At 54.8% G+C, this 25,432-nt stretch overlaps 1 protein-coding gene across 1 annotated transcript; it reads left to right on the top strand.

Moving 5' to 3' along the window:
* Nucleotides 1-21,631: 21,631 nt before the first annotated feature.
* On the top strand, nt 21,632-25,223 carry IRF2BP2 (interferon regulatory factor 2 binding protein 2). The gene is made up of 2 exons (XM_075146464.1): nt 21,632-22,753; nt 23,013-25,223. Exons 1-2 carry the CDS (start codon nt 21,727-21,729, stop codon nt 23,726-23,728), a joined length of 1,743 nt encoding a protein of 580 aa, XP_075002565.1. The 5' UTR covers nt 21,632-21,726; the 3' UTR covers nt 23,729-25,223.
* Nucleotides 25,224-25,432: the final 209 nt, after the last annotated feature.

The following is a 25,432-nucleotide window of genomic DNA, read 5'->3' as shown; positions in this document are numbered from 1 at the left end:
AGATGGCAGAGGTAAAGCCAGCCCGAGCCGAAAGAGAAAGCCTCCTTGAGCAGGCACTGCCATCCCTTTTCCACTACGTGGAGGGCGGCATGTCACAGCTTATTCTGCTCATGCTCCAAGAGCAAAACCTGCGCTTCTCAGTCTAGACAACCTGTAATCATGCAAGGGAAGAGCAGGCGAAGGGAACAATTAATAGGTGTGATCTCAGCCTCCTGCAGCCTGCCCTAAACACCTCCGAGGACTGGCTTTCTGCGTGGGTATCCGTGGGAGCAGAGACGAGCCCCCCCAGACCCACACCTCCTCTGGGGCTGCCCATGTCGTTGGTGCCCCACTCCCGTTCCCTTGCCACGCTGCGCTTTCATTTGAAGGGGATCAAGGAAATGATTTGGTTTAAAAATAACCCAAAAGAGAAAATATTTTTAACTTGGTCCCAGATGTAAGCCGCCGTGCAGCCCCACGGCAGGGGTGGGCACGAGCGAGAGCTTCGAGAGGGGCAGAAGAAAGGCGGTTTTCACTATATAGCAAAATGCCCCGTTGCAACATCTCCCGGGTGCCTTGGTTGCAACGCCTCCGAGCCCGCCTGAAACTTCGGAAACAGCTTGAGAGAAGCGGCTGTGTGGCGGGAGGCCTGGCGTCCCCAGGGGAAGCAAACCCCAGGCACGGCCGGTGGCTGCCCACCCCACGGCTGCTGCCCGCACCCCGCCGAGGGTAGGCCGGGGTGGCGGGAAGGAAGAGGGGGCTGCACGGCGGCAGCGAAGGGCACAACTCCCTTCACTGCTCGTTCCCAGATTTGGCGAACCTTTGGAGGGGGGAGGGAGGAGAATAGGAAGGGACATTCATCTTATAGTGTAAAAAAGAGGTAACGGAAGTGTGGCGATGCCAGTCGCTCGCTGCATGCTGCGGAAACGCAGGGGCAGCATCACCCTTTTCGTTACAGCCAGGGTGTTTGTTGCGTTGTGCGGAGCGGTGACCACCCCCGCAGCCAGCACCCCCCGCCTCCAGCCACCGCTCGTCGGCACGGGCCGGGGGGATCGCCGGAGGGAGATGCGATGGGGGACGTCTCTGGCGGTCGTTACTGATCTGTCGTCACAGGCTGTCTCAGGCACAGAGGCACTTCTATGAGCTGAGAAAACACCCAAAAAGGAGAACTGGAAATGTTTCCCTCTCCAGTCAGTTTGCTCGCCAGTTACTTTCATAACTAAGTAAACGCACTTTCTGTATGTCAGACTTCAAAGAAGCGATAACCAGCTTGGGGCGAATGCCTGCGGGAAAGGGACAAGGCAAGAACGCCTTGAGAAATGCCCCGGCCCCAGGCTTGCTCCCACAGCCCCGAAGGCTAGCCCTCCACGCAGGCACAGCCCGGGAAGGCAGAGGCTGGTCAAAGACAATGATGGCTGTAAAGCGCAGAGATGCAGGGAGCGACGGAGCGGTTTGCAAGTGGGGGCTCTGAGAGGGAGAGCACGGCAACATCAGTGCGCTGGCAGCGAGAGGCAGGTTTCCTCAAAGACACAAACTCAACCTCGCTGTCCCACTTAGCGCTGCTTTCAACCCCGCGTATGACAGGTAGCCGAAGCAAGGCAGTGACACGTGTCCTTTCAAAGGACGAAACGCAGAAGAAACTTTCCAACTACCACCTTTCCGTAACGCAGACAAAGCGCCAGAGAGGCCGCTTCAGCGGGCCTGCCCTCCTCCTGCCAGGGGAGGATGCAGAGGGGACGCCGGCCCCGCGGGACATCGCCGCAGGCAGGAGATGGGCCGCAGGGAGCACCTGCTCTCAGTGCGTTTGCTCTGGCAGCCGCCATGGTCTCCGTGGATTTTGGAAAACAGCGACCACTGCGGAAATCTGTCACTTGCATTTAGCATCCTGTTGCCTGTGACGATGCAGTCCTTTTGGGAAACTCAGTCCTGGCGGTTAAAAATAAAGCAGCAGTGTGGAAATAGCGAGACAAACAGCTCTGTCCCCGTGCATCCAAGTCCTCAAAGTCCAGTCGTGCTCAGCCCAGATAGACTCCATTCCTCACAGGAAAACTGTGCTGGAAACCACTTGTAAGTACGTCCCAGCAGAACAGTATCACCCACAGCGTTTACCTGCAGTTGGTGTGGAGTTACAGTGACATGAGACTTTCCTATGGCTGCACCAGGCTATTTTAAATTTGAGGCAGGCATAAGACATGAGACAGTACATGTTGTTTGTGTAGGGAAACTCCTTTATTAATATTCAAGCCTTGGGACTGGCCTAAGGTAGAGAGTTTTTTGGAGCACGCAACACATTTAAAATGCAGATTCGCCTTTAACGCCTGAAACGTTGATGCACCTAAAATCATGGGCGCACCTAAAATCAGACCTTCACAGGAACCCCATTTCCTCTGAGCACCAACAGACTTACCTTGTATGGGTGGAAATATTCTTGATCTCCAGTCATCAAAGGCTAATCTCTCTCGGAGAGAAAGAAAAAGCAAAACCTCAAGAAGCTGCAGGACGTGTGGGGCTTAATTTTTACTATCTAAACAGTTATTTGAACCAACCCAGCGGTACAAAAAAGCATGTTTCCATCCTCCTTTTGCCCCGGAAACACAGTTTAGAGGATTTAGAGGATGCGTGGGTCTCAGGGACACACTGTGAGTAATTCATAGGGGGCTGCCCACTGAAGCGGCACATGCCCCCCGCGGCCTGCATTGCTCCTGGAGCCCCCGGCTGAGGCTGGAGGGCTGCGGTGCTCCCGGGCTGCAGCAGCTTGCTCTGGTGCGAGCGCAGCTGGCCGCCGGTTTGCCTTGCAGGGCTGGTGCCGAAGCAGCGTTGATGCAAAAGCAGTGCACCGGCTGTGCAGCTTGTGTCCAGGCAGTGCGGGCAGGGCAGGCAGCTGGGGCAGGAGCTGCATCCCCCTCACGCCAAGTTGTCTCTGCCTGTGAGTCACAGCCCTGACTCATGAGCTGGTGTGGATTAAGCTGTAATTTGAAGATTTTGCCGCCTACATCTGTCCGCACTGCTCCTCTCCTGGAGGTGGCAGAAGCGAACACATACTCTGTCATCTGAAATATTCGGCCAGACGTGCTAGTTCAAACCCCAGGTGAGGGTAGGCTAGGGTGAGTGTGCAGGCAAGCACACACCTTGCAGTAATAAACCTGGGGGAGGAGGTTTCCACACCGACTCAGCAGCTGGAAGATGCTTGCCGCTCCCGTCTGCTGGCTCCTGCAATGGCTCTCTCACCTGCCCCTGCCCAAACTCCTCGCCTGGCCTCAGGGAAGGTCTCTCTGCTCACCCCACGCACCACGGGGGTCCTCTAGCACCTAAGACCAGGGCAGGTGTTTGCCAAACGAATGTGTCAGCGCCCTAAGGCTCATGAGCACCATTTCTCTTGGTGTTTGCATTGCCCTGGAAAATTAGTTATATCGGGGCTAAAGAGCTAGAAACATTTGCACTAACATATATTTAACTGAAATAGCCAATTAAGCTAAACCAGCTTTGATTTAAGTGAAAATTAGACAAGTGGCAGTACCCAGGATAAGATTGATCAGGATTATTTGTGAACTCCCAGTCATATTTCTGTTGGATGAGCCAAAATTATGTACCATGTGCTCATTCTGGCTCTCGATTTTTTTTTTCCTGGCATTAAACCACCTGTTGGAAGACAGACTGTGCCTTATCCAGCATAAAGGCAGCCAGTACAGCGTTAACTCGTCAACAACATTGTCCATTCTGAACAAATGGAATCACGCATTTGTACAGGATCAGCACTTTGCACCAGGAAGGCACCGTGTTTGTGATACTTCATTAGAAGACATAAAGCCAGTTTTTTTTCTTTCTATCAGCAGCCCATGTGTGCAATGCTTTAACTAAAATGGTTTAACCTCGGCCCTTTGACAACAGCAGCACAACCCCTTCCCATAGGCCAGTCCTTTAGCTTTGGGTTAGTCATTGCTTTTGGTTTACACTTAGGAATTTTATTTGATGCGGGAGCAGATAAGCGATGCATCTGCTCCGTCATAGTTCCCCAGTGTCTCTTCCTTTGTTCTTTTTGCCTTTTATATCTGCCGGGTTGTCTCTGCAGAGATCCCTGCCCTCGCCCGGTCGCTTTCCCCTTCTTTCCTAAGCCTGCCTCTGCCCACCTCTGCTTCTGCAGGGGAAGCGACCAGTCGCTAGCATTTAGCAATGCCCTTGCTATTTATTGATGTTAATTCCCTCACTCAGAATTAATTTCCCCTTTGTTTGCCTGCGCTAGAAAGGTCTGTGAAATTTGCAACGGTTTCTCCCGAAATGAGAAAAAGGAAGAAAGAAACCCTGCAGCCATGCACGTGGCAGCCCTGGCCATCCCACCCCGCTCCCCTCCCTGCTCGCAGCTCTCCCGCATTCAAGGTAGGGGTGTGCATGCTGAGTCACTGCCTGGGGTTAACACGCTCCAGCCTTGCAACAGCAAACACCCATTAGTGGAACAAGAGCGATGTTGACAGTTAGCAGTGCATAGCTAACTCTGATTAAAGGCCAGCTTGTGTCTTTAGGGAAGAGCGACAGAGGCGGGGAGCAGGGGCTGGTGCCCAGGGGACTCAGCCAGAATTGCCCCTGCAGGTGCCGGGGGCCAGCCCCTGCCCTGCCCCACACGGGCTGGCCCAGCTCCTCCTGTGGGTGCACGGCAGCTCCGCGGCCCCTGCGGCAGCCCTGCGGCATGTAGGCCTGGTGCCTCCAGGAGCAGCCCCGGGCTGGGTCGGAGCTGGGCAGGACGAGGCAGGCAGGGAAAGAGATGCTCCTGCCCACGCCGTGCACAGCAAGCCTCCCAGCTGGGACAGGCGCTCGCTCGCTGGGGCAGCGCGATTGCAAAAGAAGCTGCTATAGGCATGAATATTTACATTTCCTTCCAATGGCTATCAAGCCAAATTCCACGTCCGGGTTCCAGGGTGAATCAGGACGGTCAGACACACTGGTTCAGAGAACAGAAATGTAGAGGTAAGGCCAAACGGTAATGCCTTCCTCCAGAGGGGATGGAGTGCCTGGCTCCTGTGCAGCTGCCCTGCCTTTCTAGCAATTAATTCAGCAGAAAGGGAGGGAGGAATCGCAGCCCTGCAGGCTACTGTGTGTTTTTTTAATAATCTTTGCTTGGAGGGCTCACCTGGCAAAGCTGTTCCCTGAGGTCAGCAAGTCTAGAGAACAGTGCCTGGTGAACAGACGCCCTGTGACTCTTTTGCAAAGCTCTTCTTCTGGGGGAACATGTCTTGTCTCTACGAAATACTGCTATTCCCCTGGGAATATGTACTCTGAGCATGGGGCAGGAAGGAAAGAAGCAGCCAGACCTTCCCACCTTATGGCATCTGCTTAGAAAAGGGCAGGGAAGTGTGTTTAAATTCCCTTTTCTTTTTCTCTTGGTTGGCTAGACTTGTCCTTGGCCCTAGCTGGGTGGCACCAGCCAAACTGTATGTCTGGGTAGTGCGTCCCGGCGTAAGGAACACTGTATCCCAGCGTGGTCCTCCAGCATTGCCCAGCACCTCCCGACTACTGGACTGCTGCAGCTGGTCTGTTAAGGTACATTAGCACCAGTGCCGGCCTTCCAGAGCAACCTGCCCCACACTGCAGCTTGCTCTGGTTGTGCCCAAGCTGGGCAACCCCTGCAGCAGGCAGCAGAAACACGCAGTGCAGCCAGGCCATGGCAAGCCACCCCTGACACCGGATCCAATGCCTGGAGAAAAGTGCCCTAACCCTGCCAAGTTTGCTCCTTACTGGCACCCATGTGAGCTGATCCTTCCCGGTGCATACCCAACCCTCCCTTTTCCTTCCCCGGGAAAGCCGTGAGTCTTCTTACCCGGCAGTGTTGTCACCGGGCGGCTGAGCTGGCGCCCGTGGGGAGACTGGGACAGCCGCCACCGCCCCGAGCTGGGCTTTCGGGCTGCAGAGGCAGGCCAGCATCGGGGGCTGCCCTGGCTCACACCTCGGCGGCTTCCTCTGCAAACCTAACAGAGGCTTGCAGCAAAGAAACAGAAACCAAACCAGAAAAATGAGGCAGCTGCAGGAAAGCGTATCGGTGGCCTGCTGCTGGGTACTGCCGACCCTGCTGGGGCTCCCATTCGTGTCGGGATCTCCCTTTACTGCTGTTTGTAGCCTCCTCAGGCTGCCTCTCCAGCAAGGAAAAAAGCGGTGATTGCTGGGGATATTGCTGCACGATGGGAAAAGTAGCTAAAATAGCGGCTGGGCGTGATGCTGAAGAAGTCGTCTTCCTACGGTGTCCTTAACACAAATACTCTTACGGAAAATGGATCAGCCCTCTTTGGGCTTTTTTCCAGAGGCCCCTCTGACTAATTCTGCCCAAAACAGCCAGGCTGACCCTGCGCAACGGCGTGCCGGTGGCAGACAGGACTTGCTCACGTTTGGGTGGAGGCAGGGAAAAACTGTTTTGCAGGCCTGCCCAAAAAAATCCTCAGGCTGACTCTGCCAAAAACCACACCAAACATATGGTAAATGAAATCGCTGGCAGGGAGCGGGCTTGGACGGCAGGAGTGTTTCAGCACTGTGGACTGCTCGTTAGCTGGCCTGAATTGTATTTACACTGCTTTAAGCATCTCCATATTTAAGGAAGAGAAGGCAAAGAAGAGGGCAATGCCAATTTTTGGGGGGTATGCTTTTGATGCTTCTCCGTGCACGTTATTTTTATGACGATGTTAACATAGCCCCAGCGCTTGTCCTGTCCTGCGGTTAAGAGCAGCAACAGCGTCGCAGAAGGTTTCACCTCCTCGTATGGCAACAGACTCCTGTGGAAAAGCAGACAGAAGGGTTTTCTCTTCTGGAACAGGAGCTCTGCCTATTTCACCATATGAATGTCCTGTACATTTCATGGAGCTGATGAAATCATGTACAGATGGGATCCATCTTAACAAAGGCTTTTATTCACAGGGCAGGTTTCTCTGCTGTGTATCTTGGGCCACATTCCAGCTTGCATAGCCATATCAACCAAATGCATCCACAGAGCCAGACAAATTTCCAAGCAGATACCAGACGCGGAGAGGCTCTGCCTCTGCTGCTGTGAGCAGCGTGACTTCCTTGTGCAGCACCGTGGCCGCCCTGAAAAACTGAGACTTGGAGTCATGGCAATAAACACGTCTTTCCTCACCGGGCATTCTTCACAAGGATTCAAGTATTTCCAGGGCACTGCCAGGCGCTGTGGAGAAAGCATGGCAGAGCAGCAAGATCCTAAGAAAGAGGATCCAGAGGTGCCTGATGTCTTCAGTGATTTGGGAGGCAGCCATAGGAATAGCTGTGGTGGCTACAGCTACAGGAGGAGGATGAAAATAGAGCAGCCAAACAGCGGTGCCTTTTCTTGCATTCGGGGCGTCATTTTTCCTCCTGGGGCCGTAGTGGTGGAGTACCAGAGGGAGAGCTCACCTCCACGTCCGCGGGCAGCTTTCCACCACCCTTTGCGTGCTGCAGCTTGGAGCTCGACCCTTCTCCATCCCTACCCCATCTCCTAGCTTCTCCCATCCGTCTGTAGGCCGTGGCATCCTGACCCTATATTGCACTGGCGAGGGGCTTTTGTAAGAGAAGGCAGGGAGGCAGATACCTCAGAGCTGCTGCCTTCCTCTTGCCACAGCCTCTGACTCCATGCACACACCTTCCCGGGGCTGAGCATCGCATAAGCCGAGGGGATGACCAAACCCCAGATAATCTGTTTGTTCAACAACCTGATCTGGACAAGAAAAATGGAAGACTGATCAAAGTGCAGAGCAAACTTTTGGGCACAATGCAGCAACATGCTTCAATAAACTTTTCCTCCAAAAAGCTTTTCTTTTTTGCCGTACGTTCAGCACTCAGTCACTAGGGCCTTAGAAACATCTCGCTAGCTGCCCACGCTCAAAATGAGAGCAGCAACAACAACAAAAGGAAATATATAGAGGGATGACTTAAGTGAGTTTGGAAATCGCTTCTCATATGAAATACTCCTTTAGTCACAGGCACAAAAAAGCATCAAAATTCCCTGCCGCTGATGTAAACAGCAGAAAGAAAAAGTCATCTGGAAGGACAGGATGATTCACGCTGAGGACCTGACTCGTAATATTCATCAGTGTTGAAATTGCCTCTGCAAGATGACTACATGTGAAAGCAGCACCAGCGAAATCCCAGCTTCTGCCACGAGAAGTATCATTAACGGCAAAGCAGTGTGGTGAGACTCCAGTGCCACAACCCTTGCTCGGGTGAGTAATCGTAAGTTATCCGACCAGTCCCAGCTAAAACAGCAGTGTCATTCAGGTAAAACTGCTTTACGTAAGGGCAGCAGCAGCAGACTGGAGCACGCTCAGGCTTTGCAGCCTTCTTCAATAGCAAAATAGAAGGTTTTTTTGTAAGTGGTCTTACAAAAACCCCTTCCGAGGGCTTCCTTACAAAGATGCTGCTCAAGTTGAGCGCTTGAAGAAGACTGGAAAATTTGGCCAGTCTTTCCCTTGTTAATCGCCCTGACCCAAGCAGTAACAGGCACAAAAGGCCGTGCTGACTTTATGCATTGTTAGGAGATACCTTCCCCTGCATATTTGAATCTGTTTACTTAATCTTCCAGGCCTTTACCAATGAATATTAAATTCCTCGATCACTATGCATTAGGAGTCATCTTTGCACCATCTGTTTGTATTTGTCATCTAACCCTTGTAAATAATAAAATGTACTTTGTTCTCAAGTTCATGGATCCTAGCAGGAGAGCAATTACCGTGGAGGAAAAGTACTGTGTGAAACTATTGGCAGCAGCAGGACTCTGCTTTCGCTCCCCATCTTGCCACTATACAAGTGGCAATACTTTCGTAATTAAAGGAAAGCCAGAACCTGCCCCAAAGAGCAATGCTTAGCCTCCATGGCTTCCTTGAAGGCACAGAAGAGATGATGGAGGGGTCTACATCCCTGAAAGCGATGCGGGCGCCCTTGCCTACACTTCTAAAAGAAGGCAACGGCAGAAGAGAAGGCAGGCTGCGCTTCAGGGGAGCAGCCTTCTGGAACGCCAGGCGTGCCAACGGGAGCTAGCTGCCCTGCTCAGGCAAAAATATGACCGGGCTCGGCTGTGGCTCTTTAATCGGGTGGTCTGGGCAGCTGGCCTGGGCAAAATCTCTAAGAGGTGCTGGCGGAGAAGAAACAACTGAGGAAAAAATGGGCAAATGAGCAGATACGCAAAGTTGCTCTCACACCTGGAAGTGCCATTAAAGAAGTGAAATTGTCACCCATCAGCTGAGAGGTAAAGTTCAGGGAAGGCTAGGCAAATATCAAGGGAAACACTGATAAAGTGCAGTTGTTATGATATAAAATTAATCCTTAGAGGGAGCTCTGCCTGAAAATTTTATTAGATCTTGCAACAAAGACAGCCCTGCCACATATTACCGAGGTTCAATTTCAACTTTATCAACGCAGATAAATGCGTGCTTTCCCTAGGAGAGCGGGGCTGTGAGTAAGAAGAAACATGCTCCACGGCTGAAGACCTCTGCAGACAACAAAAGCCGGCTGGCGAGCACACCTCACACACATGGTACCTTGCTGGAGCCGGTCAGAGACATACCTTACGGCAGACTCACGATGATTTACATCGCCTGAGGATTTGCCTCTCTGTCCTCTTATAAATTAACCTATACGCCAGGCAACTACCAATAAGTGCTCAAACTGTTGCCATCTAGTTAAAACCTAATGTAGTTGGTTAAAGGAGGGATTGTTTAGGAGATTAAATGGAAGCATATTATTTCTATCCGACGTGTTGGTAGCAACAAATTTAGGCAAGAAAATGGTTGCCAAATATTTGTTTAACTGGAAGAGTTATCTGGGCTTGGACAAGATACCACTTGCCACTCTGCTCGGCCTTGCAAACATCCCACACTAGGAGGTTACCTATTAAGTGATAGACAATATATCTTGTTAATTGTTAGAGCATGATGACCTTAGACTTTGCCCAGGTATTTAATAACACCATCTGCTGTCTAGGTCTGCAATACTATTATTTTTACATGAGGATTACTCTTCTTGCTTCACAAACAAGGCTGTAATAACAGTGCTAAAGGAGAGCAGAGCAGCGTGGTATTCAAACCCGTCTGTCCAAGTAAAACACACAGGAGGTGCAGCTCACCCAAAAAATCCCAGACGCATTGTCTTGAATCTGGAAATCCCGATGTGCTGAAGGCTGAGAGGCTGCGATCCAGCCTTGCGGACTGCACTCTTGTGTCTCGCCTGAGAAAGGGCCGGGAGTGAAATCCAGCCTTGTCCAGCCGCTTCGCTCTTTCTGTCGCCATTGCCGTTTCCTTCCCCAAAACAACAGCAATGGTCCAAAGGCCACCATTTAGGAATCACTGTGCCTTCAGATCTTTTTCTCATTGATAATGTGCTTTTAAACCACGTGCATTTAGTGCCAAATAATCACATTTATCTCGTTTTATATCTATATCTATAAAGGGTCCAATCCTGTTCTTGCTGACAGTGATGTGACTTTTGGCTTTGGCTTCTTAGAGAATTTAGGGGAGGGAAGAAAACAGTGAATTTCTCTGTGCAGCTCATGTCTTCTGATCAGTGTTTCCACCGCCTTGTGCAGCCCGGGGCTTCACGTAAAGCCATTCCCGGTGCGCCGGGAACCTGAGCCTACCGGATGCAGTGACAAAAGTCCTAACAACTGAGATGAGTCGGTTTCTCACTCCGGAATGATGCAATTTTTGTGCAAATAGCCTTTTTTCCTAATAAAGAGAAGCTGAAACCTGCTAGCTGGTGAACTGCCAGATTATGGAGGAAGCATTAGAGGTGTGAACACCGAAGTGCTCCAAAAAAACGATGCAGAAAGAGCCCAGACTGTACTTTAAATTTAAAAGTGCACATTTGCACTGGAGATTTTTTAAATGTTTTTGTTTTGTTGTACTGCTTATTGGTGCATGTCACGCTGGTGTGTGTATGAGGGATACAATGACCGTGAATCCCCCACACTCTCCAGCTTAATTCTTGTATCAGACCTAAGAAGAGGAGTGCTTTACTTGGCACTCTGTCGCAACAGAGAGGTCAAATATGAAACCAAACATATGAATTTAATTAGGAGGGTATGTAAAATATGGGGGCTGGATGTCTTAACAGTGTCCAAAGCAGGCATGTCTTGACATGCTGTTGGTTAAAGAGGATTTTAAGTATTCCAGTCTGTCGGACAGTGTATCTGGTTACATCTGAAGAGAGTTTCTTAGTCTTTTGCTCATATGATTTTTCTCATATTTCAGGTGTAGAAGTTTGATTCTGAAAGCCTAGGGTGCAGAAACATTCATCTCTTTTTGAAGTACATGAAACAATATCTTTTTGTTACCAACGCTAGTTTTGGAAGAAGATGTGAAAAAGTCCAGATTCTTCCCATACTTGCCCTCTATCCATTCTGAGGCAAAGACAGTTTTATGGATATTTATATGTGCTATCTGGAGGTGCATATAGCAGGTTGTGATTTTTTTTTTACCATTTGTAAACAGAGAAACTGGTATTTTCATATTGTATACAGTTGAGTGGGGGTTCTTTCTGTTGTTTCACAAATGACAAGGGAATGGCTAAAATCTGTGCCAAAAGTATTTACAAAAACCTATCTCTGCCTTTTGCTTACAATTTGCATTTTCTTTTAAACCTTTCCAAGTGAAGCAGTAGGCAAAACCCCCGGCAACTAGAAGCATGTGCAAGGATGCAGAAAGCTTTAGAATACATTTCCACACCCTGCTGACCTATTCATCAAAAAGTCTGCCAAAACACATAACTCTCGGTATAAAACAAAATTCAGAGGAAAGAACCTCGTTTGCATTAACCTACTTCTTTCCAGGTTGCGTGCCACCGCAGGCTCTCCCAGCGGAAGAGGAGCTGAGCCCATTATGTGACTTTTCTGTCATCCCTAGGAGTTTTCCCAGCTCCTCGGCGGAGGGGGGCACCGGCGGGAGCGACCCTCCTTCAGTGCCGGCGGTGGGTCAGGCTGGGACTCTGAGCCGAGCCGAGCAGACACGATGGTCCTCTGGAGGAGGCGGTGGTGACCTGTCAGCTGCACAGCCTCCTGACCTCACCTTAACCCGTGCTGCGCATGATCACCTTGGGCCAAATGCCGCCCTGGTGCAAATTCCGTGACTTAGCGGAGCTGCCGCCAGCAGGAACGCTGCCCACTGTGTTCATCCGTTTCCGGAGGTCCGGGGTGGTCAGCGATATTAGGTTTAGATGTGCCCGGCTCCTTCTTTTCCCAGCTCTCTCTCCATTTGAAACACCATCCTGGTTCAGGAGCATCGTGCAAACTCAGGCTGAGGTTCCCACAATCCCAGACAGCGTTTGTGGAGCCACAAATTTGACAGCAATGGCTTCAAACGAAAGGTAGTCCCCCAAACTGAAGTAGACATGGGAGTATCTTCCTCACCTCATACCTACATCCCATGTGCCAATTTTCCAGATTTTAACACAAACCCCTATTTTATATTCTGTGGGCACACACATAAATGCACACACAGACAGACAGACACACACACAGAGCATGTTTTGTACCAGTTAGAAGCTAGGCCTGATAAGAACAACAAAGAAATATCGTGCTGGTAGATAAATGCTTTTACAGCACTACTGAGCCACAAGGACATCCCTCTGCAGTGACGAGGAGGAGCCCTGTGCAGAGGCTTCCCCACGGTATCGGTATTGGTGATGGAGGCAGGGTTGCCATCCCGCTCTGCAGGAGATGGAGCCCAGCTCTCAAGCTCCTCAGGCCCTGGCAGGAAATCAGACCTATCTCCAGAGCAGCCCCGTGTCCCTAGGAAGCCCTGACGGCCCATGTGTCCCTCCCTCCTCCCCGGCGTGCCCTCTGGCAGCTTGGGGAGGGGCGGCACAGCCGGCGGCGGGCGATGGGCTGGGTGCAGGTGCAGCATGAGGGGCTCCTGCAGCAGCTGCAAACCGATGTCACTGCTGAGGTCCCTCCCCGGCCACCCATCCCGACCTGCTCCCTTTTGCCCCAGGAGCACCCCCGGAGCAGCGGGATGGGGGCACTGGGGCAGGTTTAGCTGCGCTGCGGCTGTCGGCGCTGCCGGGTTTGCTCCAGCAGCTGCGCTGGCGCGACGCAGAGGGCAGCGCTGGGCAGAATCCAGCAGCTGGAATGGGGGAGAGCGGGACCACTTCTTCTGGTGGCAGCACCAGTTCAATGCGCCCGCCTAGGCAGAGCTGCAGGTGTACTGCACGCTCTCCTCTGGTAGCTCACCCATGTCCAAGGCCATCTGGATCAAAGACAGGATGCGATGGTGCCCAGGAGACCAGGGCCAAGCTCCTCTCTTCAGCGTGGCGCTCTGGGGTGGTGATTTGGCCTGCTATTATGTAAGATTTAACAAAAGCTGTATAACAAAACTATTTTAAGTAAGAATGTTAATTGAAGGCTGAGTCAGGCTGCAGCTAGCGCAGAGATGGTTTTCATTTGGTCTGTATTTTTTCCACTTAATTACAACGTGTGTGGAACGGCAGTTAGCAATAATAGTAACTGGCAGAGGGAAAATGGATGATGAAGGTGATCGTCCTCTTGCCTCTGGATCAGCCATTGAAACCCATCCCAGATCTGCAATATCCACCTCTGAGACTGTATGGGAAGTGAAGCAGAGGACTTTCATCTGACTCTTGGGCCACGTCTCCACCACAGCCAAGCAGACAACTGGAGGGGCCCTGGTCAGCACTAGGTAACTAACTAGTCCTTGCTGAAGTCTATGCTGGTGTGTTTTTCCTCTGTCGTTGCTCTCCCCAGGGGCGTTAAAGGAGGTGTGGACATGTCTCAGCAAGCTGCCATGGGGTGCCATGGAGTCCAACACAAAACGACAGTAGTGTCCTCCACGCCGGCTGCTGTTGGCGTAGCCTCTAAGGGACTCTCCAAGCAGACCATGGAGCAAAGAGGCAGCTTGGTGCTCCTGATCATGATGGACTGCATGTTGAAACTGTGGTGAGATGTGTTAGGGAGACGGTTGTTGAGGGACACCTGTATGGCACCTTCCAAGCACACGTGCGAGACCCCTGAATCAGCAGCAAGTGGCGACTGTGCAAGCAGCCTCTGCAGCCGCCCCAGCGAGCTCACCGGCACAGCCATTCCTTGGGCATGACGCAAGGACCTTGGCAGGTCCCATTACGAAGATGACTGGTCCTCAGTCCCTCATCCAGTCCCATTTGGGAGACTAAGTGATACGCAGGTCCCAGCCTTTGGCAAGTTCCTTTAATGACTGAAATTTGGAGGAGGAGACTTGAGTTTAATTGCCAGTTCCAGTACAGGTCTACCGGTTATTAATGTTGCCGGTGTTCATTTTATCAAATATGAACTCAACTGTATTTCCTAGCAGGCACCTCTTTCTGGAGCTCAGCGTGAGCAGGAGGGATATAGGTGCCTGGAAAAGGGATGTGCATGGTTTTTTTGCCTGAAAGTACAAGTGGACAGGATGAGGTAACACAATACAGCTCTGCTGTTTAAGTTTACAAATGCATCATTAATGCCTAAACTTGTAAGTATTGCTCCTCAGCATTGTTACACAGTAGTATACTACACATATCACAGAATGTACAAGAAGAAAAAATTACCTTCTTTTACTTGTTTTTACTTAGCATATGAGACAGCAATGAGCAAAAAGGTAAGGCTAGGGGCTGAAGCACAGAGAAGAGCATCTCCCCTGCTCTGACTGCCCAGAGTGCTCCCTGAGGGGCTCCCCGCAGAGGAGGGCCACTGCCTGGGCATCAGGAGGAGAGAAAGGGAGAGGAAAGAGAAGCAGTGGCAGGGGGGCCAGAAACAAATTTCATTTGCATTTTATGTTTTCTCAGATTTAGGCACACTTCCGTTAACTCTTCTTATGTTGCAAAATTGAAATAATATAGCTGCAATGACTAGCAGAAATGTGGGCACACCAGCTGTATCTCATCATGCCTCGAACAAACCCAGGCTGCAGCCTAACGGACTGGCTCGCAGCTTTTCCATGCCAATGCCCGAAATTTCTCCTGAAGGAAGAGTCGTCTGTTCAAGAGACTCTCCTGTAGCAGCTGCACTTCGCTCCATATGTTGTAGTGTTTCCCCTAAAGAGCAGCCCCCTGCGGTGGGGGGATAGGGGAGCATGGGCAGGAAGGGCAACAGCACGGTGCGTCTTACTACCCGGCTAGGCGAGCACCAGCGTTTGGCAACTGTAAAACCCTCGCAATTGCTAGGTAATCGGAGAGGGAATCCATCTCCTCTTTCTTCTCCTCCTTCAAGTCTCTTTGAACTAGCCGATCTGTGCGGAGGCCGAACCCATCAGCACCCGCCCCCAGAGCCCCCAGCCCCTCCAGGCACCCGTGCCCCACGGGGAGGACAAGGCAACCGCCGGGCGAGCAGAAAAGTGGGATTGCAAAACCGCCGGCACTGGCAGGAAACCTTGAGGTCAGCAGCAGCAGCAAAGATACCTTCAGCTGGGCCGCCTCCCCCGCCAGCGGTGGTCCTCTCCTGCCCCAAGCTGCGGGGCCGGTGGCCGCCGAGGCAGGGAGGCCTTTAGGGACGGCCAGCTCTTCTGGCGGGCCCGGGAGGTGACTTGCCAGCTGGAGCTGTCAGCAAGTGCCAGTTTGCTGCTTCAGGGGGACATTTTGGTAATGCAGGAACTCCCACGCTGGAAACAGCTTTAATAGCTCTGGCCCGGGCTTCGAGACAGTCTGGGCCTCGGTTTTGACTTTCATTTCGTGCGAGGACCTTGCTGCCAACTCCCCCAAACAGGGAGAAAGCGTTTCCCAGCCCGAACTCCCCAGCCCAGCTGAGAAACCCCTTGGCGCACCCTCCCTGGGGCTCCTCTTCTCGCCTTGCTCAGGCGCACCAGCCCTCCCAGGCATGCAGACAGAGAAGCTCTGCCCCTTCTTCGCAGCTGGTCACTGCTTTGCACGCTGCATGGGGGCTTAGGGGGATGAAGCGCAGACAAGGAATACGACTATCCAGGGGCTTAAATCGAAGGAGTTTTAAAGCCCTCTGTAATTTTTTCAACAGACGATCTGTTTCTGCTCTTATTTTGTAACGTTTCCTGTGAAGTCCTCGCCCCTGTCCAATTTTCAAAGGGTACTTGGAAGCCTGTCGACTCCCGCGCAGAAGGCAGGGAGCAGAGCCGGCGCGGTGTCGCAGAGGGGTCACAGCTTCCCGGGCTTCCTGTTTATTTTGGGAAGGGGTCACCCGGCCGGCCGGCCGCTCTGCCTGCGCCCCGGGAAGCCCCCGGCCACCGCATTCCTGCCCCCCTTGCCCGTGGCCACAGACAATTGCCGACTGTGGCTCGCAATGCAGAGCACCAAGGCAGGGTGTAAATGGGATAACCCGACATGCCTATTTACCCAGCCTGGGGATAAGGGGCGGAAGCTTTTCCACATCAATTGCCCTTTCTTCTGGCATCTGGAAGTATCTCTCTGAAGTTTTTATTTCTCTTTGGAGGGCAGTAACCTCTGAATTTCTCAAGTATTTCCATGATCTTTTCCTCGCTGCTTTTTTTCTACTGCTACTTGAAAAGAGGGCGTAAAGTCAACTGCTCAGTTAAAAACAGAATTGTTTCCTTTTTTAAAGAAAGCGTGCAATTTTTGCTCCAAACCGCCTAGGGTAGAGCCCACCAATGGAGCAGAAGCTGTAGCATCCAGGCTCTTGCTCACCGTGCGACTCCCTGGTAAGTAGCGCACAGATACGTGCCCAAACTTTCTAGAGCAAAAATCATAGCAGAATAGCAGCACACGGAGCATCTCCGTATTTGAGGAGATACCCATGAACTAATGGCACACCAGTGGTGCTTCCTTTTCTAGGCAGGCTCTGCTTAGGTGGTGCTTTTCAGAAGTTAACACCAAACAGCGGCGTTCAGCACAGCTGTCTGTTAATAAAAGGCCCCCATATATGGCAAAAGGCAGACACCGAGTAGCTGCTCGAGTCCCTCTCAATCCTCTGGCACGTCCTGCCTCGCAGGGAGCTAGTGCAGTGACCTCCCTCCGGCCTCCGTGGAGTATTTTTCTGCCAGTGCCTCTGTCAGCTCCTGCCACCAGCAGTCAGCTCCAGCCTGCAGGGCAGGACGGCCATCAGCGCGCCGCTGACGAGCGGCTCTCAGGGAAGCGTGTTCTCGTCCTGCGACCACATAAGCGCACATGGCTTTACATTCATAGTGATGCTCCTGTGAATCAAGTTATAAGTGGTTGTAAACGTCTGCAGGATCAGTGGCTTACCATGAGCCTGTCCAAAGCCTATTTATGTCAACAGGCTGCGCCTGATGATACTCTCGTTTGCATCAGTATCTTTTTTTTTCCTATGACACTAAATAAAACACTGTTGGATGGGGATTTTTCTTTTTCTCTAAGATTTTTCTCTTTTCAGTGTGCAATGAGGCTGGTTTTGAGACCAGCGTCAACATGAAAGCAGGACATCGCCTGAACTGCTGTTTGAATTGTACATCTTAAAATCCATACATAAAAGGATGGTGGTGGGATTCACTCTCAAAATGATGGATCGTTTTAAATGAAAAGTTTCAGTGTTTCTAAAATGGCTGCTCTTGCAAGCAAACACGAGCAGCTGTCTACAAGCAAGATCCAGGAGTTGCTTTAGGGGCTTTTAAACTGTTTGGCAAAAATCACATAATCCTCACCTAGAAACCCACTGAACTCCGGGTTCATTCAGCTTTCTGGAAAATCCTCTGGAGCAACCTGCCATCTCCAGTAGGAATGAAAACAGCAGAAATGCCATAAAATCAGGAGGCGCCTCAGAGTGGAGGCAAAGCCCCTCTGTCCTACCTGAACTCTCCTCTCAGCAGAGGCTCTACAAACATTGTAAGAAATATTTAATGACCGAACTCCTGGCCATGCACTGGCGGAGGCTGTAATCTGCTGTCAGGTTTCTGCAGGTTGAGCTAGCAGGTCTTGCTTTCAGCCACGATGGCACTGCTTCGGTGGGCTCCTCGGCCCCAAATCACCTGCATCTGACCAAATACAAAACTTCAAGGACTATTCCTAGCCTTTCCCTCTCAGTTCTGGCAGAGTAGCCTCCATAATTCATTACGGATCAAAGAAGGAGAGGTGGTAGCACCCTCCAGCATAATCACCTTTCCCATCTTGGCTCTGGGCATTTTGCTACTACGCTGCAGACCCCTGCCCCAACAGAAGGATGGAAGTAAGACCCATGGAGGAAGCAGGGCATATCTGCAGCAAGGGAAGGATGTGGCGCAGCCCTCGATCGGGAGGGAAAGGGGAATGCCGAGGGCACAGGGGAGCAGGTGGGGAGCACTGGTTTGGAACAGAAGGAAAGGCGTCCCTCACGGAGGATGGGTACGTGGGTGAAGTGCAGACCAGGGGGCACAGCTCTGGGGCAAGGGGCCACCTGCGATCGCTGCCACCAGCGCGGAGGAAAGGTGGGAAGGGAAACAGGACCCTGCAGGGAGGGAAGAGCAGAGAAACTCAGCAAGACCTCAGTGCGGCCCAGTGAAAAATGCCAAAAAAATATGGGGTGGGAAGGGGCTCACCATGGCGTTGATATGGGGGTGGCAGACAGAGTTCATCTTAAAGAGCTGCCCTGCTCTGACCCCCCCTCTCTCTTCCTTCCCTCAACCATGACATTGGGCACAACCGGGACAAGGCGAAGGACTCCCGCACCGTTCTGGGCCCCCTTCCATGCCACCACGGTGCTCCTCAGCCGGGCACTGCCCCGGCCCCGCGCGGCCCCCATGCCCCATCAGGCGTCCTCCAGCACTTGCTGCTCCTGTCTATAGCGTTGGCGTGTCATAGCAAGGGGCGTTTCGCAGAGATCGGGCACAAAAGGATGGTTTCTGTTTCCAAAAAAAAAAGGAACAAGAAACAAATGCATTATCTGTTCGATTCCTGTGCAGTTAGTGCTGTAACAGTCAGCAGCTTTGAGGAGGTTTTTTTGTGATTTGATACATAAACCACACTTCCTATGTAGCACTGCCACCATTTTTTTATCAGCTTTTTGACATTGAGCTCGGTAACGTGGGTTTTTTTGCCTTTTCCACCAGAATGAATTCAAAGGCAGCAAATGCGGCAAAACCAGAATACTGCTCATCTCGACTTTTCCAAGCAGCTAGTTTTCATTAGAAATAAAGGAAAATAAATACAGATCACATTTTCTATCCTGCAGTTAAAAGCCTGTCACAGCTGAAAGCTTTGCTTTCTTCTTCCCCTGCAGCCTCACTCAGCTAGCACTCCAGCTCTGCTCATGATCTGAGATGTGCAAACACACTGTTTCTTGGCTTTCCACCAGTATATATAAATATATGTAATTTTTTCCTTCGGAGAACCTGGAGGCTAAAGCAAGAGGGCAAAGGAGTACGTGACTAAAACATCCAAACTTCCTCTTTCATAAGCCATCACATGATGAAGTGCAATTACAATTCCTGCCTTGTCCCTGCCAATTGCAGGCGCATTGCCTCACCCGAGAAACCCGGCTTCTTCCCCCCGTGTGTGTGTGAGTGAGTGTGTGTGGAGGCAGCAATCGCTGCAGCCGGCTTGGCGAGGCTCCAGCTTCGGGCTGGAGAAGGAGGGCAGTGGGTGGAAGACGAAAACAAAGATCTGTTTACTTAGCATGCATGGATAAAGCGTCTTTCCAGCCGGGGAGGGGGGAAGAGAAACAGCTTTAAAGGACTTTGATGCAATGTGAAAGGAGGGCTGCTCGGGAAAAGCGAGCCGATATTAACCCTTGGCTCTCCGGTAGCACGTCTGGGCCGCGCCGCGACCGGTGCTGCTGTCCCCTTCCCCTTCCTCCTGCCCCCCTGCCGCGGCCGGCCGCTTCAGAGCGGGTCCGAGCCGCGAAGGGCTGGGGGGTAGGCCCGGGACACCCTCGCTCCCCCGGCAGCAGCCCTGGCCGCCGCCCCGACGTGCGGGGCTGGTTCGGGGGGCGGGTTGGGTTTTTGTTTTGCTTGTTAACAGCCCGGCGCCTGCAGGACGCCCAGCCGGCCCCGCAGTTGCAAAGTCACCCAACCTGGCACGGGGGCCGGCGCTGGGAGCCAGCGCCAAGGCGAGGAGGAGGCCGGGGCAGGGCGAGGCAAGGGCCTCCCCCCCAACCCCCCACCCCGCCGCCCCGGGGCGCACGGCCGGCCGCGTCACCCAGCCCCAGGCCCCCGGCGGGCGGCGCTGGAGGGAGCGCGGCGTAGCCGGGGCGGCTGCTGCCCCCGCTCCTCGCCTAACCCCGGCGGCGGGCCGGGGAGTAGCCGCGGGGAGGCTGCCAGCCGCGGGGAGGCACCTCCCGCCGGCGGCTGCGGACGTCAGAGCTTCCCCGGCCCCGGCCGGCCCCCGCCTCCCGCCCGCCCCGTAACCTACATAACGCCGTGGGAAGGGCGGCCCGAGCACGGGCGTCGAGGGGAGCAGCCTCCGCCGTGTTCGCCCTGCCCCGGCAGACGCGTGCGGCCGGCCGTACGTGCCGGGGTGCGCCCGGTGAGGGGTTGCTTCACCTCCCGCGGCACACGGGAAGAACAAACGCCCCCTTTCCCTCCCTCCCTTGCCCCCGCCCTGTTGTTTTGGTGCGGATGCAGGCGGCGAGTGAGCGAGTCGCAGCGTGGAAGGGGGACGGGGAAACATGTCTGCAGGTTTTTCTTTTTTTAGGGAGGAGACGACGTTTGCTTAGTCTGTGTGAATTTTGCTAATCTGCATTAGAGAACCGCTGGTTTGTGGTTGAAAATGACAGGAAATCTAGAACGTCCTATTTCCTGTGCACAATGACAACAGTTTTAAAAAAAAAAAAAACAGATGGGTAATCGTTTTATTTATTTATAATGGTGCCTCCTGCCCCGGCGGGGAGAACAAAGCCGGGCAGCGGCGCGGGAGGGCGCCGGCCCCTGCCCGGAGGCGGCGCTGACCGGCCCCGCGGGGAGGGGAGGGGGGAGCCCGCAGCCGCGGGGCGCTCTCGGGGCGCCGCGCCGTGCCCAAGGTCACCGGGCGAGCGGGGCGGGGGGACACCGAGCCCGGCGCTGCGGGAGGCCCCCCGCGCATCCCTGCGTCCAGGGGTGGCAGGTTTCGGCAAAGCCCCTCGGCGGCGCAGGAGACAGTAATAAAATCAATAACAACAATAAAAATAATAACAGAAAAGGAGGATGGAGCTGCAGCGCACCCCCCCCCTCGCCTTGTCCCTCTCCGCTCCCACAGCCCTCCCCGAGGGCGAGACGGGGCGGGGGCGCGGCGGCCCCCCGGCGGCAGGAGGAACCCCCGGTGCCGGTGCCGGTGGCGGGGGCGCGGGCAGGCGCCGGGGCCGGGATCGCGGCGGCGGCGGCGGCGGCGGCGGCGGGGCGGGGGCGCCCATCGCGCAGGCGCGGCCGGCACTGTCGAAGAATCGAGGCGGCGGCGCGCAGAGGCGGCGGTGGCGGCTGGAGCCCGGCACGGCACGGCGCCGCCGCCAGCCCCGGCCCCGGCCCCGGCCCCCGCGGCAGTCCCCGCCCCGCCCGCCCCGCCGCGCCGCGCCGGCCCCCGCCGCCCCGCGCCGCCCCGTAGTAGCCAGCGAGCGGGGGAGCCGTGCGGGCGGCAGCGGCCGCAGCCCTGCGCCAGCCGCGCCGCGGAGATGCGCGTCCCCGCCGCCCTGTGAGCGCCGCCGGCGGAGACGGCGAGGGGAGCGGCGTCCCCCGCAGCGGCTCTGCCTGCCGGGGCGCCCGCCGCGCCCCGCTCCAGCGCACGGAAGAGGAAGGCGACGCGGAGAGGGCCCGGCGGACGGTCCCGCTGCGGCCGCGGCGCCCGAGCCTCCCCGTCGGGACTCCGGTGGCGAGGGGCGGAGGAGGCGGCGGCCGGAGCCGGAGCGGGGGGCGCTCGCCGCTGCCCCGGGGCCGGGACATGTCGTCGGCGGCGGTGGCGGCTGCTTCCCGCAGGCAGTCGTGCTACCTGTGCGACCTGCCCCGCATGCCCTGGGCCATGATCTGGGACTTCACGGAGCCCGTCTGCCGGGGCTGCGTCAACTACGAGGGCGCCGACCGCGTGGAGTTCGTCATCGACACGGCGCGGCAGCTGAAGCGGGCGCACGGCTGCTTCCCCGAGGGCCGGGCCCCGCCGCCGCCCCACGCCAAGCAGCCGCCGCTCTCCGCCAAGGAGCTCCTGGCGCAGCAGCAGCAGCTCGGCCACCCCGCGGCGGCGGAGGCGGCGGCGCGGCCCCCGCCGCAGCCCCTGGAGCGCTACCCGCTGGCGGCCGAGCGGCCGCCGCCCCGCCTGGGCGCCGAGTACGGCGGCGGCCGGCAGGTCAACGGCATCCTGGTGCCCAACGGCTTCCCCAAGCCCGAGGAGCCGCCCGAGCTCAACCGGCAGAGCCCCAACCCGCGGCGGACGCATGCCGTGCCCCCCACCCTGGTGCCGCTGGTGAACGGCGCCGGGCTCCCCGCCGCCATCGGCGGCCTGGGCAGCCGCGCCGCCGCCGCCGCCGCCGCCTCGCTGGCCGCCATCTCCGCCGCGCCCGCCCCGATGGCCGTGCCCGTCCCCCAGCAGCCGGCAGCGGCGGGGCAGGCGGCGGGGCAGCCCGGCGAGCTGGGGCACAAGCGCCCCGGCTCCGTCTCCTCCTCCTCCTCGGGCGGCGGCGGCGGCGGCGCGGCGGGGGAGCACGACGGAGGCGCCAAGGAGAAGCGGGGCTCCGCCGAGAGCCTGCCGGCGGCGGCGGCGGCGGCGGCGGAGCTGGGCGCCGAGGGCAAGGGCCGGGCGGGCAGCGAGCAGGAGTGGCTGGCCAAGCCCAAGACGGTGCGGGACACGTTGCTGGCCCTGCACCAGCACGGCGGCCACGCCGTGCCCCCCTTCGACAGCAAGTTCAAGAAGGAGCCGGGCATGGCGGGCGGCAGGCTGATGGGCTACGAGACCAACGGCGCCGTGGCCAAGCCAGGTGAGGCGGCGGGGGCCGGGGGGCGGCGGCGGGCAGGGCAGGGCTGGGGGGCTCTCCCGGGACGCGGGGGCGAGGATCCCGGGCGGCTTCGGGCGCCCGAGGCGGCGGCCCGACGGCCTGGGTGGGCGGGTTCCCCGGGGGGTGGCCGCGGCCGCCCGCTTTTGCGGTTGCACGGCGGTGACCCCCGTGCTCAGCGGTGCGTTGCGACTGCGCTGGCGTCTCACCCTCCTCCTCCTCCTCCTCCCCTCTGCCTCTGCAGGGGCCCGGGCCGCCCGGAAGAGGAAGCCTTCCCCCGAGCCGGAGGGCGAGGCGGGACCCCCGAAGATCAACGGGGAGGCGCAGCCCTGGCTGCCCACCTCGTCGGAAGGGATGAAGCTGCCGCTGACGGCCACCCCCTTCATGTCGCCCCCGCCGCCCACCGCCTCGCCCCACTCCAACCGGACCACGCCGCCCGAGGCGGCCCAGAACGGCCAGTCCCCCATGGCCGCCCTCATTTTGGTGGCGGACAATGCCGGGGGCAACCACGCCTCCAAAGACGCCAACCAGGTCCACTCCACCACGCGGAGGAACAGCAGCAGCCCCCCCTCGCCCTCCGCCATGAACCAAAGAAGGCTGGGCCCCGGCAGGGAGGTGCCGGGCCAGGGGGCCAACGCGGCGGGCGGGCTGGAGCCCGTCCACCCCGCCAGCCTGCCGGACTCGTCCCTCGCCGCCAGCGTCCCGTTGTGTTGTACCCTCTGCCACGAGCGCCTGGAGGACACCCACTTCGTGCAGTGCCCCTCCGTCCCCTCCCACAAGTTCTGCTTCCCCTGCTCCCGGCAGAGCATCAAGCAGCAGGGAGCCAGCGGGGAGGTGTATTGTCCCAGCGGGGAGAAGTGCCCCCTGGTCGGCTCCAACGTCCCCTGGGCCTTCATGCAGGGGGAGATCGCCACCATCCTGGCCGGAGACGTGAAAGTGAAAAAGGAGAGGGACTCGTGACTTGCCCGCTCTCGCCGCCCGACGTCACCTCGAACTCGAACTGCTCGAATTCTGTATATATCTATAAATATATATATATAAATATATATATATCTCCAAGACAAGGGAAATGTAGACTTCATAAACATGGCTGTATAATTTTGATTTTTTTGAATACATTGTGTTTCTATATTTTTTGAAGACAAAAGGTATGTACTTATTATAAAGGCATTTCTTCTAATTCTTCTCTTTTTTTGTTTTGTTTTGTTTTTTTTTTTTTTTAAATCTTATTTTTTTGTTTTTTTCTTTTTTCCCTTTTGTTATAGCAACTATTTGTTGTGCTTCCCTGGTGACAGTTACTGTTCAATGTAGGCTGTGACTTGCGCTGCTTTTTTTAGAGAGCACTTGGCAAACCAGAAATGCTTCTAGCTGTATTTGTATGCACTTGTTTCTTTTTTTTTTGTTTTTCTTTTTTTTTTTTTTTTAAATGCCAAATACACTTTCTGACATTGTAAAGATTGCCTTACTGTCTGTGATTCCTTATTCCTGGCCCCTGTCCTGTAGAGCTGGTCGCATGCAGGCTTGGTCTGAGGCGGTTGGGGAGAAGAGTGGCTAGCCAAGGCAGGGATGGCCTTCGCCATCCCGCCGGCCAGGCGAGCTTAGGGAGCAGGAGGGCTTTCTCCCAGAAAAGCGCGGCTCGGGTTGCGATGGCAGATCCGCCAGATCCAGTCCCAAATTCCTCCGTGTTTCTCAAGGGAAGTTGCCTCCAGAGTAGGATGTGGAGAGGTGTCCCAGAGGCGCTGTTGAGTTAGGGATTTCTGGGTTTGTTTGTTTTTGGTTTGGTGTTTTGTTTTTTTTTGAGGCAAAGTTGACCGCAGTTCACGTGATCAGTTGTAAGATTACAAAACTGCATTTACTCACCAATTACATACCATAACGTGGAATTTTGATAACGAACTTAATTACACGATTGGCGAAGGCGCCAACGTAGCACTGCCATCCTTGAAGGTCTTCAGCGTCACTTCTGGGGCTTTTGTGTCTTTGGACAAAGCTGGGGAGGTGGGGGAGAGACTTTTTTTTTTTTTACAAATTTTACTTTAATTTTCAGATAGTGCAGGTGGACTTTGAGTTTGCTTATCAGTCACCTCTAGTGCTGTTGCTATTGTTACTATCGCTGACCCGGTATTTCCAAGTAGTGGCAGGTACGGTGTGGTACAGTGACAGCGGTGACTGAGGCTCTGCCAGATTGCCCGCGGGCAGATCAGTGACAGCCCAAATGTGGGTGGAGGAAACCTGTAATTTCCTTATTACGTGTGCTTGAAACAAACCTACTGCTATTCTTTGAAAATGAAAATATAAACTGGTTGAAATGAAAGCAATTAGGGCTGCACATAATAGCCCTGGCCCTGCCTTTTAAGCTACTTTGGAGAACTCTTTTGTAAAGCCACTTCTTTTGATCACGCTTCTGCATCACCAAGCAGACTTCTAAAATCAATAAATCATTGGTTACTAGAAATAGTTCGAGTCTTATAGTGATGTTTTTGTGCTGTTTATAGTTCGTTGGCAACGCTGCAGCTGTACGAGCCCTTCTGTTGAGGTGTTTATAACTCGGTTATACGCGGTTGTTTCTGAGCAAAAGGGTGGCGAGGTCGTCCCTTCCCGGGGACGGGCTAATAAACACTTTCAGTATCGGAAGAGGAGGAGGAGGAGGAGGAAAAATCTGTT

The sequence above is a fragment of the Calonectris borealis genome, chromosome 3, assembly GCF_964195595.1.
Source record: "Calonectris borealis chromosome 3, bCalBor7.hap1.2, whole genome shotgun sequence".
Lineage (NCBI taxonomy): Eukaryota > Metazoa > Chordata > Aves > Procellariiformes > Procellariidae > Calonectris > Calonectris borealis.
The sequence above is the reverse complement of the archived record's forward strand: the minus strand, read 5'-3'. Positions and strand labels throughout refer to the sequence as shown.